Source organism: Ochotona princeps, chromosome 3 (assembly GCF_030435755.1).
Source record: "Ochotona princeps isolate mOchPri1 chromosome 3, mOchPri1.hap1, whole genome shotgun sequence".
Lineage (NCBI taxonomy): Eukaryota > Metazoa > Chordata > Mammalia > Lagomorpha > Ochotonidae > Ochotona > Ochotona princeps.
Genome location: NC_080834.1, coordinates 18624528 through 18638192, shown reverse-complemented (window position 1 = coordinate 18638192; position 13665 = coordinate 18624528). Strand labels below are relative to the sequence as shown.

General features: G+C 40.3%; 1 protein-coding gene across 1 annotated transcript in view; it reads left to right on the top strand.

The window, feature by feature from the left end:
- Window positions 1-11489, top strand: part of KPNA4 (karyopherin subunit alpha 4) — a 79873-nt gene extending 68384 nt beyond the window's left edge. Inside the window, exons 14-17 of the mRNA XM_004598335.3 lie at window positions 4516-4587; window positions 5580-5742; window positions 6673-6767; window positions 9529-11489. Coding sequence (XP_004598392.1) covers window positions 4516-4587; window positions 5580-5742; window positions 6673-6767; window positions 9529-9627 — 429 coding nt within the window. The 3' untranslated portion in view covers window positions 9628-11489. The remainder of the gene's footprint in view (window positions 1-4515; window positions 4588-5579; window positions 5743-6672; window positions 6768-9528) is intronic.
- The last annotated feature ends 2176 nt before the right edge of the window (window positions 11490-13665 follow it).

Below are 13665 nucleotides of genomic sequence, written 5' to 3'. Positions count from 1 at the left end.
AAAATAAGACCACATTGCTGCTATTTTGTGTTTTTTTTAAATGTATTTATTATTTGAGGAAGAAAAGTAGAAATGGAGAAAGAGAGGTCTTCCATCTACCTATTAACTTCCCTAGCCATAGTTGTCAGGGCTGAGCCAGGCTGGAACCAGGAGCCAGGAGCTTCTTCCAGATCTCCCACATAGGTGCATTGGGCTGTCCACTGCTTTCCCAGGCCCATTATCGGAGTTGGGTCGGAAGTAGGATCAGCAGCACTCCAAACCAAGGCCCATGGTTGTTGCTGGTTGCTGCGTGCAGCAGCTCAGTTTGCTAAGCTACAACCCTGGTCCATGCTTAGAATTTTTTGCATATGGGTTTTTGTTTGAAAGAGAGTCAGATCATCTTTCGCCATTGATTCTCACTCCCCATGTGTTTGCAACAGCCTGAGTTGGGCAAGGCTAAAACCAGGAACCCAGCACTCCATCTGGGTGTAGCAGAGACTCAGGCCCTTAGCCTGTCACCTGCTGCCTTCTTAAATGCACAGTAGCAGGAAGGAAGCTGTACTAGAAGTGCCGCAGAGACTCTGGTAGGAGTTACAGGCTTCCAAAGCAGGGTCTCAGCTGCTACAACCCAACAGCCTCTCCCAAGTGTACTTTCAAGGTTAAAGTATTTGGCTTTGCCTTTTGTGGGTTTATTTATTTTTTTTTAAGATTTATTTATTTTTATTACAAAGTCACATATATAGAAAGGAGGAGAGACAGAGAGGAAGATCTTCCATCCGATGATTCACTCCCCAAGTGAGCACAACGACCGGTGCTGTGCCGCTCCGAAGCCAGGAGCCAGGAGCTCTTTCAGGTCTCCCACGTGGGTGCAGGGTCCCAAGGCTTTGGACCGTCCTCGACTGCTTTCCCAGGCTACAAGCAGGGAGCTGGATGGGAAGCAGGGCTGTCGGGATTAGAACCAGCACCTGTATGGGATTCTGGCTCATGCAAGGCAAGGACTTTAGCCATGAGGCTACTGCACTGGGCCCGGAATGAATATATTTTAAAAATAAACCCACATGGTCTGGCGGCGTGGCCTAGTGTCTAAAGTCCTCACCTTGAATGCGCCAGGATCTCATTTGGCGCCGGTTCTAATCCTGGCTGCTCCACTTCCCATCCAGCTCCCTGTTTGTGGCCTGGGAAAGCAGTCAAGGACGGCCCAAAGCCTTGGGACCCTGCACCCGCGTGGGAGACCTGGAGGAGGCTCCGGACTCCTAGCTTCAGATTGGTTCAGCTCCAGCTGCTGCGGCAACTTGGGGAGTGAACCATGGTGTGGAAGATCTTCCTCTGTCTCCTCCCCTCTGTATATCTGACTTTCCAATAAAAATAAGTAAGTTTTTTAAAATGATAAATAAATACTTAAAAATAAATATATGTGTTCACCCCACTGATGATGTAACACCTGAAATCCAGCTTAATACACAGGTTATTTGCTTTCATTGCTTATTTTTTGAGATTTTTTTTTTAGATATCTGGAGGTTTTTTTACTGTTTTGTGGGATTTTTTTTAAGATTTATTGATATGTTTGAAAGGCAGAGTGACAGAGCGTAAGACAGAGCGTTCTGTCTGCTGATTCATCCCCGAATACAGCTGAAGCCAGGAACCTGGAACTACCCTGGCATCCCATGTGGGTAGCAGTGACCCACATGGTTGGGCCATCATTTGCTGCCTTCCCAGGTGCAGTAACAGGAAGCTGGGTCAGAAGCAGAAAACTTATGTCTGAAACTGACCCTCCCGTGTGGAATGTCGGTGGCCAGTGGCCAGTTCATTCACTGTACCCTCCCGTGTGGGATGTCGGTGTCCACAGTGGCCAGTTCATGCCCTGTGCCCTCCCGTGTGGGATGTCGGTGTCCACAGTGGCCAGTTCATGCCCTGTGCCCTCCCGTGTGGAATGTCGGTGGCCAGTGGCCAGTCATGCACTGTACCCTCCCGTGTGGAATGTCGGTGGCCAGTGGCCAGTTCATGCCCTGTGCCCTCCCGTGTGGAATGTCGGTGGCCAGTGGCCAGTCATGCACTGTACCCTCCCGTGTGGAATGTCGGTGGCCAGTGGCCAGTCATGCACTGTACCCTCCCGTGTGGGATGTCGGTGGCCAGTGGCCAGTTCATTCACTGTACCCTCCCGTGTGGGATGTCGGTGCCCACAGTGGCCGGTCATGCACTGTACCCTCCCGTGTGGGATGTCGGTGGCCAGTGGCCAGTTCATTCACTGTACCCTCCCGTGTGGGATGTCGGTGCCCACAGTGGCCGGTCATGCACTGTACCCTCCCGTGTGGGATGTCGGTGGCCAGTGGCCAGTCATGCACTGTACCCTCCCGTGTGGGATGTTGGTGGCCAGTGGCCGGTCATGCCCTGTACCCTCCCGTGTGGAATGTCGGTGGCCAGTGGCCGGTCATGCACTGTACCCTCCCGTGTGGGATGTCGGTGTCCACAGTGGCCAGTTCATGCACTGTACCCTCCCGTGTGGAATGTCGGTGTCCACAGTGGCCAGTCATGCACTGTACCCTCCCGTGTGGAATGTCGGTGGCCAGTGGCCGGTCATGCACTGTGCCCTCCCGTGTGGAATGTCGGTGGCCAGTGGCCAGTTCATGCACTGTACCCTCCCGTGTGGGATGTCGGTGGCCAGTGGCCGGTCATGCCCTGTGCTTTATTTTCAAGTGTTTGAATGTCACTCTGACCCTTCCATTTCTGCCCATTGCTCCCCATTCCCTCTTCCCTCACAAGCAAGAATTTTGTATTGGATTTTGGTTTGTTCTTCCAGTATATCATTTTAAATTCTAAGAAAGTACTTGTGTAAGTGCTTATTTCTCCCCTTTCTTAACACAGATTATAACATACTGTACTTAATCTCACATTACTATTTTAATAGCTCCTAGGGGTCACGGGGTCACTCCTGTGACACTGCACAGACAGCTTCCTGTTCCTCGATTGTTTCCTTATTTTATTACCACATGGTTTTCAGTATTTTGCTCTTAAATAAGGGTATTTTAAGGAATAGCTTGTTCTCCCATTAACTCTGCCAGATAACATTTAGGATTACTACATCTCTAGGGAAACACACATACATTTTGCCACATAATGCCAATCTAAAGGAGCTAGTATTATTATTATTTTGTATTATTACCATTTTGCTATTCTTATCAGTTTTATTAACAGATATTTGCATTTTCTATTTTATAAATATGAAAAGATATCTCACTGCTGTTTCGGTTTGCATTTCATTTTTTGCTTTATTTCAAATTGCTAGCCTTAATGTCTAATAACTGCTGCTTATTCAGTAGACTTACTGTTATTAGCCAGGTATGCTCCTGCGAATAATTTTAGCTGCTTTTAATTTGGAGAAATTACAGTGCCATGATCATGTATAGAAAAATGCATATTGCTTTATTTTAAAATTTTTTTGAAATGTTAAGTGTTTGAAAATCGGAGCTAGAGGAAGGGGGCGGGTGAGAGAGAGGAGATCTTTATTGATTCATCTCCAGGTGGCAGCAACTGCCAAGGCAGGGCCAGGCCAGAGTCACTTGGGCCATCCTCTGCTTTTTGCCCCAGGCTGTCAGCAGGGAGCTGGATGCCAAGCAGACTAGCTGGGACGCGAGCTGGTCGGTCGCCTGTGCGAGGTGCCAGTGTCATGGGCGCCGACTCCACCTCTGTGCCACAGCTCCGACACCTGGTTTGATTTGTTTTGTTGTAAACTGTCAAAAATGAGATTACTAAATTATATATGGGTATAATATATACTATATTAAATCATATGTATGACTTTTAGTGATTTTTTTAAAAATATTTTTATTTTGTATTTGAAAAATAGTCTAAAATTTGATCATTCCATTAGTCATTTAGTTTTCTTGTTTTAAATTAATATATTTTTAACTTTTTGTAGGGAAGTTGTAAACTTCTGTAGACTTCCGACTTTTTTTTTACTTTGATTTTACCATTGATTTTATTCTTAACTTATAGTGTCAAGTCCATTTGATTCACAAAAGACTTTCCAACATGGGTCTAGAGTATAGTAGAGAAAACTCAGAAGTTTATTTCTAAGAAAAAAAAAATGTATATATGCAGAGTCTAAGAAGAAAACTGGGAAAATAAATAGTTATAAAATCATTTTAGGGCCTGACAGGATCACTCTATTGGCTAATCCTCCCCTTGCAGTGCCAGAATCCATAGGAGCACCAGTTTGTGTCCTGGCTGCTCCACTGCGCATCCAGCTCCTTGCTTGTGGCCTAGAAAAGCAACAGAAGGTGGCCTTGGGACCCTACACCAATGGAGGAGAGCCAGGGGCTCCTGGCTCCTGGCTTTGGATCGCCTCAGCTTCTGCCATTGCAGCATTTGGGGAGTGAACCAGTAGACAGAAGATCTTTCTCTCTGTCTCATCTTCTCTCTATAGATCTGCCTTTGTGATAAAAGTAAATAAATGTTTTAAAATAATCATTTCAGAAAGGAATTTTCCAGATAATTCTATATTGCAATTTGTAGCCTTTAACTTTGCTTTTTTTACAGGGGGATTTTGGCACTCAGAAAGAAGCTGCTTGGGCCATAAGTAACTTAACAATTAGTGGAAGAAAAGATCAAGTAAGTTAAACTTTTCTCTGTTTCTCAAAACTAGTAAAATAACAGTCCAAAATTCATTCAAATAAAAAAAAACAGTAAAATAGATATCATAATTTAAAATAATACTAAGAAAACACGTGTTCTGCAGGTTTGTTTTTCTTCCTGTTTAAAAAATATCAGTTTGACTCCCCTTAGGAATATTCCCTGGAAGAGAAATGTTTTTCCAGTCATTAACCTATAATAATTTTGCTAACTAATGATAAGATAGAGGCTGCACGCACATACGTGTGTGTTCACAGTATTAAGAAAGAATGGAATTTTTAAGGTAATGTGGCAGGAAGAAACTGCCTTATAAATTCTCCTAACAAATGAATGACGGCACAGAAACAAGACAAAATGAAAACAGCAACAGATTCACCGGTAGCAAATCAGGCAAGGAGGTAATGTCAGTAGGTGGCTAGGCCTGGTGACCAGGGTGAGGAATGTGAAGTGACTATTAGAGTGTGAAATCTAAGGGCTACTAAAAGTTCTGTTAAATGACAAGGCTTAGTGTTACACCAAACAGCAGAGGAACAATTTGTATTAAAGAGAGTGACAGTGCATTGGGAATAACTCCCAGAAAGCAGTGGCCTGTTGGTGAACTGTGAATGCACTTAAATATGAATGCAAAGAATAGAAACGCAGTGCATGAAAATAATAACATAAGTAACAATATTGAAGTGAGTATGACATATAATGAATGGAATAGTGCATTGTGAGGTGATCAGGCATGTGAGTGCTAATTAGAGCAACACAGCCAGTAGATACAATCATACTGAACCATTGTGATTTTTTAAAATAATAAACTTCTGTTTCATTTTATTTTCTAAATTCAAGTAAAATAAACTTGATATATTAAAAGGAGGTTAATATTTTTATACTCATAATTTTAAAATCAAAGTGATTCCAGTGAGATAATGTAATGAGACAAAATTGGCTATATTTTATTACTTCATGGTGTTTTTATTGATCAGGTGGCCTACCTTATCCAACAAAATGTTATCCCACCTTTTTGCAACTTGCTGACTGTAAAGGATGCACAAGTTGTGCAAGTAGTACTTGATGGACTAAGTAATATATTAAAAATGGCCGAAGACGAGGCAGAAACCATAGCGAATCTTATAGAAGAATGTGGAGGTAAGCTTCCAAATTTTAATGTTCTTTTTAACTGCCTTTATTTTCTAATATACGACTGTTGTGTTTTTCCTGTCTTAATGAACTTAGATAAGGAATTGCTGCCATGGATTGATTAGTCATTGTGCCAAGGTCCGGGAAGGCATAGTCCTTATCCTCAAGGCAAGCGCTTTAGTCTTACAGATAAATGTGAACTCATTCAGTATGCTAATTACCTAAGAGAAGAGATTGTTTACAGGGAGAATTCCCTTTTCCCCTGAAATACTGTGATTGATCTTGATCATTTCCCATAAAGTTAACAGGTATTTGTAACTTCATATTTATTAAATACATTAGTATTTTCTAATTTACTTTTCATATGAGAGAAAATTTCAGGAAAAAGAGAATTAAAAGATAATACATATTTTCTACAGACTTTTGAAGAATCCCTCATTAGGTATTCACTAGGAAAACTTAGAAGATTCTAAAAATTAGAAATATTCTGCCTCTTACGAAATAAGAGCAATCTTACGTGTTGTTGCTTCAATAAATCTTGTTGATACATGATATATTATTGTACTGAATCCCATGTCTTCTTGTCCTGTGTGAAAGATACCGTTAAAGGTTTAACTTGAGCAATAATTATGGTATCTTTCAAGTAAATATTAGCTCATTAAAATTACAGAAATGAAAATTTGGGACTTTTATATACGCTAAATAGGTATTCCATTGCTTACTTGTACATTTACGTGCAATTAAATGATCCTTTTTGTTCCTTTTTATAATGAAATTTGCTGTCTTTATGTATAACCTGTTTTGTACTTAAGATTTACTCTTAGAATACGTTCCCAGAAATCCTAATTCAGAAAATTTGGAGTCTAAAAATTGGATTGTATATTCCGAAGATGGTTAGTTAAAATATTACATTGTTTCATTTTATAAAATTTGTTACAGGACTGGAGAAAATTGAACAACTTCAAAATCATGAAAATGAAGACATCTACAAATTGGCCTATGAGATCATTGATCAGTTCTTCTCTTCAGATGATGTATTTCATAATTTTATAGTTTTTTTTTTTGGTTTATGTAGAAATCTAAATGACATATAAAGATAAGCTAGAGGATATAATATATGTAATTCTTTTTAATGAAATAGGTTAAAATTTCTTAAAGAAACACCTATTTCAATATTTTTTAAGACCCTCTAGGGTATATTAGCTCTAATGACAGAATTTTTTTGACTCTGAATGAGTCTTCCTAGTTTTATCTTCCTGGTTTTCATTGATTATAGCATATATTTATAATTAGATCAGTGATATTTGTGTATCTCCTTTAATAAATCTTATTTTAAAACAGTTAATTCGCTTTTACATAGGTCGTCACTTACTTTTCTTGGGTGACCAAAAGCAAATATGAAGAAGATAGAAAGGGCCCAGTGTAGTAGCCTAATGGCTAAACTCCTTACCTTGCATGAGCCAGGATCCCTATGGGTGCTGTTGATATCCTGGCTGCACCACTTCCCATCCAGCTCCCTGCTTGTGGCCTGGGAAAGCAGTTGAGAATGGCTCTTGTCCTTGGGCCCCTGCACCTATGTGAGAGACCCAGAAGAAGTTCCTGGCACCTGACTTCAAATTGGCTCAGCTCCAGTCCTTGTGGCCACTTGGGAAGTGAACCAGTGGATGGAAGATCTTTCTGTAATTCTGACTTTCCAATAAAAAAATTAAATCTAGAAAATAAAGAAGGGTATAATCATTGAAATTAAAATGTTAAATTAGCTTTATTATTATCCCTTTGGAAAACTAAAGGCAGTTGCCTGTTAGAAAGTTATAATGACTAAATAGAGCAACCAGGGGAATTCTTGAAAAATCTTTCACCTTTTCAAAGAATGAGTCTTACACTACATGTTCTTTATTCCCTGGTATCAAAACAATATAATTGTTTTTGGTCATTATTTCATTAAGCATGAGTGGTTTGTGCATGAACCTAATAAGGATAATATACCACAAAAGAAGCTTACAGAGGCCGGCATTGTGACTAGTAGGTCATGATGCTGCCTGCAGTGCTGACTTCCAGAACGGGTGCTGGTTCATAGAATTGCTGCTACACTTCTGCCGTGTTTCCCTGTTAATGTGTCTGGGAAGCAGTGGAAGGTGACCCAACTGCTTGTATCCCCACAGCCATGTGGGAGAACTGGCTTTGGCCAGGCCCAGCCCCAGCCACTGTGGCTGTTTGGGGAGCAAGCTAGCAGATGGAAGATCTCTTTCCCTGTGTCTCTGCTTATCAAATAATAAATTTATTTTTTTAACCATGATGCAGTTTTGTAGGTAGTAGGGATTCATCCCTCCCTCTCTCCTTCCTCCTTCCTGTTTCCCCTTTCTACCATTTACCGCCGTATTAATACAGCAATATAGTCCCTAAGTAACAGTTACAGGTTTAACTTGATGCTATTTAAATGTATCATGACATTAACCTTAGCAGAATATAATGACAGTTACCAGAAGTAAAATCCAAGAAAACATATTCTTTGGAGTAGTTTATTTTAAATCTTTATTTAATTTTATTTACTTGAAAGGCAGAGCAACAGAGACACAAAGAGATCTTCCTGTGTACTGGTCTACTCCCTAAATATCTGCAGCATCTGGACATGGACAGGCCAAAGCCAAGAACCCGGAAATCTTTCCAGGTTTGCCACATGGATGACAGGGACCCAAATACTTGAGCTATTGTCTCTTGCCTCCCGGTATGCACCTTAGCAGGAGCCTGGGTCAGGAGCAAAGCTAGCACTCTAACCCAGAGAGTTCGATCTGTGACACAGGCCTCCCATGCAGCAGCTTAATCTCTTCTTAATGCCTATCCCTGAGAAAATCACATTTTTTTTTAAGATTTATTTTTTTTATTGGAACGTCAGGTACACAGAGGAGGAGAGACAGAGAGGAAGATCTGTCCATTCATTCATTCACCAAGTGGCTGCAATGGCTGGAGCTGAGCCAATCCAAAAGCAGGAACCCAGAGCCTCTTCTGGGTTTCCCACGTAGGTGCAGGGTCCAAAGACTTTGGGCCATCCTCAACTGCTTTCCCAGGTCACAGGCAGGGAGCTGGATGGGAAATGGGACTACCAAGATTAGAACCAATGCCCGTATGGGTTCCCAGGACGTGCAAGGCAGGCCTTTAGCCCACTAGGCCACTGTGCCAGGCCCAAAATCACATTTCTTAAAGTGGAATTTTTGATAAGGTGTTATGATTTCTTCTGTTGAAAATTTTTTTCTTTATTTGAAAGACATAGAAGGTAGACTTCCATCTGTTGATTGTCTACTTCAGTGTCAGAAATAGCCAGGGCTAGGCCAAGCCAAAACCAGAAGTTCAGGCTTACTATGAATCTCCCACCTACTTGGAATGGCCCTACGTGCACCTGCTGCCTCCCGTGGTGCACATTATTAACAGGGCTGGGTTAGAAACGGAACCAGGACTCAGACCTCACCACTGCAGTATGGGATGGGTGCTGGTCTCTTGGTTGCTGTGCCAAATGCCCACTCAAGGTCATTTGTTTTGTATTTCATTTGAGTCCTAGAGACATCTCCCAGTCTGTTACTACTACATGATCCTTTTGGAAGATAGACATTCTACTTATTGTTTGTTCTCATTGTAGTGTACCTTAAGAAAAAACTCTTTGCCAAGTGTACCAGCTTTCTAAAGAATAGTAGAATATGCTTGGCACTTAACTCTTTGCTTTTTCAGGATAATGAGAGTAATGCTCTGCTGCACTTAGTGTATATGTTACAACTAACGGGAACATTTTCTTTTTCTCCCTAGATTGATGAAGACCCTAGCCTTGTTCCAGAGGCAATCCAAGGTGGAACATTTGGTTTCAATTCATCTGCCAACGTACCAACGGAAGGGTTCCAGTTTTAGAAAGATGTGGTGGAAGTTAGGTACAATGCAGCACTGAGATATATATATATATACATATATATAAAAAGGTTTGATCCATCAAGCTTGGCTCATGGGATCTGCTGCTGCATTAAATCGGGAAAGAAAAATGTGAAGATTTCATTTGGAATCACAGAAAATGCCCAAATGAGGTCTAGATGGCGAGTGGGTGCGAGTGAGAATGAGTGGCAAAATGTAATGAAAACTACATGGATGCTTATCTAGGTTGTTCAGAGTATAAAGGGCTACAGGTCACAGATCTTCAGTGCCTGAGAAAGGAACACTGACTTACTCTCTATCAACTGAGGGAAAAGTGTAGTACTGTCATCTTCAAGCCTTGTAAGCATACGAGAATAGAATGCCCGTATAAGTCAACGGAATATGAGCCCAGGCCTTGCTATGAAGCAGTGTGTGAATGGACAATGTTGAATGAGTGGCTGGCTCGGTGATGGAGAGCCAGGTTCATCTTTCAAATCTAGGGCTCTTCGCTCACGGAGCAGACTCCTAGTGCTGGAGTGACTGTACGAGAGTGTGGTTGTGGTGCTGTATGTGAACGCATGCAAGCTTGATTTGCCTTCAGGGGCTGATAACAAACCTAATAAATCATCAGAGTGAGATCCTAAGTGTACTGTACACTGGACCGGTTGAGCAGCAGACATTGGTTACTCTGCAGCCTGTGTTTTCTAAGCCCCTTTTTCCTTGCCCTATCTCTCTCCCCGCCCCCTTTTTTTTATTTACTTTACCTAATATGGCTATTTTTAGTTGCTTCTCAAGTCAGAAAACTTCAGGAAAGTTTCCCTGTGCATTTGCACCAGATGAATGTTTGATGTTATGAAAAGCTTTCCATATCATCAAAACTAATTTGTGTAGATTTTTGCATGGAAAAAAATCATAAATTTCCCTCAAAATAGACTGTGTTGCAGTACACAAGTTGCCATAATAGTATAAAACAGTAAAACGTGCTTAAAAGGCCATCCTTTTCATTTTCAGAGATAACATTAAAGATCTTTGCATGAGGTTGAATCTACAGCATAGTTCATTTTTAGATTTTATTGAGTCCTGTAAAGAAGAAGAAGAAAACAGTTTCAGTTGTGGTAGAATACCGTGCTGTGTTTAAATGTTACTTGTTTTCAAACTTTGTTTTCTATGAAAATGATATGGAAACTTCTAAAATGGAATTTGGTGCATATGTACTGCTGAATAAAGACCGATGAAGAGGTTTGAGTAGATGTACAAATCAAGTAATGGTTTGACACCTTTAATAATATGCCTAATCTGTTCAATTGTTTTAGAATCTTTTTATCTTAGATGTAGGCAGCCATGAACAATCTATTTTGAGCCACTTTAGAGAGAAAACTTTGTATTTTTAAAACTTGCATAAATGTTATGCAAGTGGTTTTTATAAATTGGAATAATGCCTCAGTTTTGAGGTTATGCACACTAAATTAAATGTGACATAAATTAATTTGTACAAAAAGAACTCTTTATAAGGTGGCTCATTGTAGGAAATCCTGTGCCTTCCCCTTTGAGCACAAGTGTTGCATGAACAACAATTTGCTATAAGAAACATACCAGATTAGCCACCATTAGCATCTATATCTACTTTGTGTTTAAAAATCAACTGGTAATTCTGAAACACTGTAGAATGGATAAAAATTATTTTGTGATCATAACTCTTTGTTGAACTAGAGTATTTTTGCAGCATTCCTTGTCATCAGAAACATGGTTAAAGTTTAAAATTAGAAGCAGCAGAAACTAGCTTGTAGAATTTATCTAAGTAGACTGCAGGCTAGGCTGTCTTGGGGAAATAAACATTAAAACTTAAAGCAATGTTTTACATGGGGTGTGTGTGCGTGGTATGTGGACTTTTTGAATAATAACCTTAAATGAGACCATAACTCAGTGACATTAGCTTCCTTCTTAAGTTTGTTACTTAGGGCCAACATACCAAAAGAAGTTTTATAAATGGACATACTAATATTTTAGCCCATTGAATTTGTTGAGTTGACACAACTTTTCTTCTGCTTTCTCTTTGTTCAGACCAAGATGTTGACCTTCCTTTTCTCTCCCAGCAAGTACTTAGAAAACATGATCTGTGTTTTATCTATTAAACCTAACTTCATGTGTTTCTGTATGATAGACTGTATATATAAAGTATGGTTTTTTAGGAAGCTTTAGTTACTAGAAGATAAATGGGACAATACTTTGCATAAATACTGTTTTTTATTTTAAAAAAAACCTGGTTCAGAGTAATCATTGGATTTTGTGGTAGGACAAGTTATTTTTATAGAATAATTATCCTTTAAGTAAAAAAGGCAATGACTTATATAAGCTTCAGTTCAGGTGCTTACCTGATGGTCTAAATGTATTATTTTTTCTATTTTCTCATGTGAGACAATGATACTAGAATTCTGGGATGGGCTTTTGCATATCTAAAGCTGTTTAAATGCAGTTAGCAGATAGATCACAGAGTTACCTGATTTAAACACATTTTAAAATTCTCTGATTTTTTTCAATTGAAAAAGTGGAAAAAATGAATCTATCTACTAGTCCATTCCCCAAATGGCCTCAGTGGCCGGAGTTGGGCCAGGTTGAAGCCAGGGGTTAATTCAGGTTTCCCACGTGGGTGCAGGAGCAAGGACCTGAGCAGTCCTTTGACACTTTCCCAGGCACGTTAAGCTGTTGCTCTGATGAGGAAAAAAAATGGAATCATAGGCCTGAAAAGCTAAGTGTTCTTGGGTGTTTTGTGTTTGGTTTTGCGTCTTAAATTGACGTGTGAGTACTGAGCCCTTTTCACATGCTTTAAATTATGTATGCCATATTAAAAGTGTGTCACAAGGGTTAGAATCTGAAAGAATTTGGGGCTAATACAGTTTAGGCCTACCTTGGCTGAGGGTTTTTGCTTGTTTCTTAAAGGTACAGCTGCATGATAGAATGCCTTTATTGTCACTTAAGGGGTTCCCTTTTAGACTCTCCATTACCTCGTTACCTCAAGAAAACATAGACATTAAGCCATGTTTGCCCGAGGCCACTGGAAAAAAATCATGAAAATGGAATTATAAATTTATTTTGGAGCAAGAAAATTTTGAAATCTATTCATACAAGGGATCTTTGAATATTGCCAAGAAATTTCATGGATTTCAAAATTTTGGGCCTCAAACTAAATCTTTTAATTCCATTTTTTTCAGAAATCTTTAAATACACTCATGTAACAAATTACCTCAAGCTTTATGACTTAAGATAATATTTTTAAGGTTTATTTTATTTACTTGCAAAAGAGAGGGAAGAGACAGACCTTTTCATCTATCTGGAGCTGGGTCAGGCCGAAGCCAGAAATTTCATGCAGATCTCTAACATGGGTGCAGGGAACCAAGCACGTTAGTAAGGAACTGGATCCGAAGTGGAACAGCAGGAACTCAAACTGACACTTCAGCACAACACTGGGCCCAACGTATATTATTCAATAATAGATGTAGATCAAGAGTCCACTTACAGCCTGGCTGGACCTCTCTTCAGTGTCTCATAGCCCACCGTCGGGGTGGAAGCCAGAGTTACATTCTTAACTGAAACTAAAGGGTTTCTTTATGTCATAGGGCAGATTCCATTTCCTTGGGGACCTGAACTCTTGAAAGGCCTAAGCCGGCTTTTTACAGGGGTCACTTGGTTCCGTAGGCCCCTTCATCCATCCCCATAGCATGTTCCTGTTGGTTACTCCAGACCCAAAGTGATTAGGTACCTTAATTCTCTAAATTCCCTTCTTTTCCCATGTTGTGGTCCATCCACAGACACCTAACTAAAAGAGACTGCAGGGTTTATATGCCAGGGACTATTTAGTTCCACAGGGATGTTACTCTTTAAAATTAGAGGCGAAGAAGTGATCATCTCATATGATGCGAGCTTATTTTTGGGTCAGGGTTTTCTGTGACAACCTTAGGAGAAGAAATGCATGTAATACAGTTTCCATATGCTTTCATAAGGGGATTCATTGGAGTCCCTGGACTAGAGTAGCAGCGATCCATC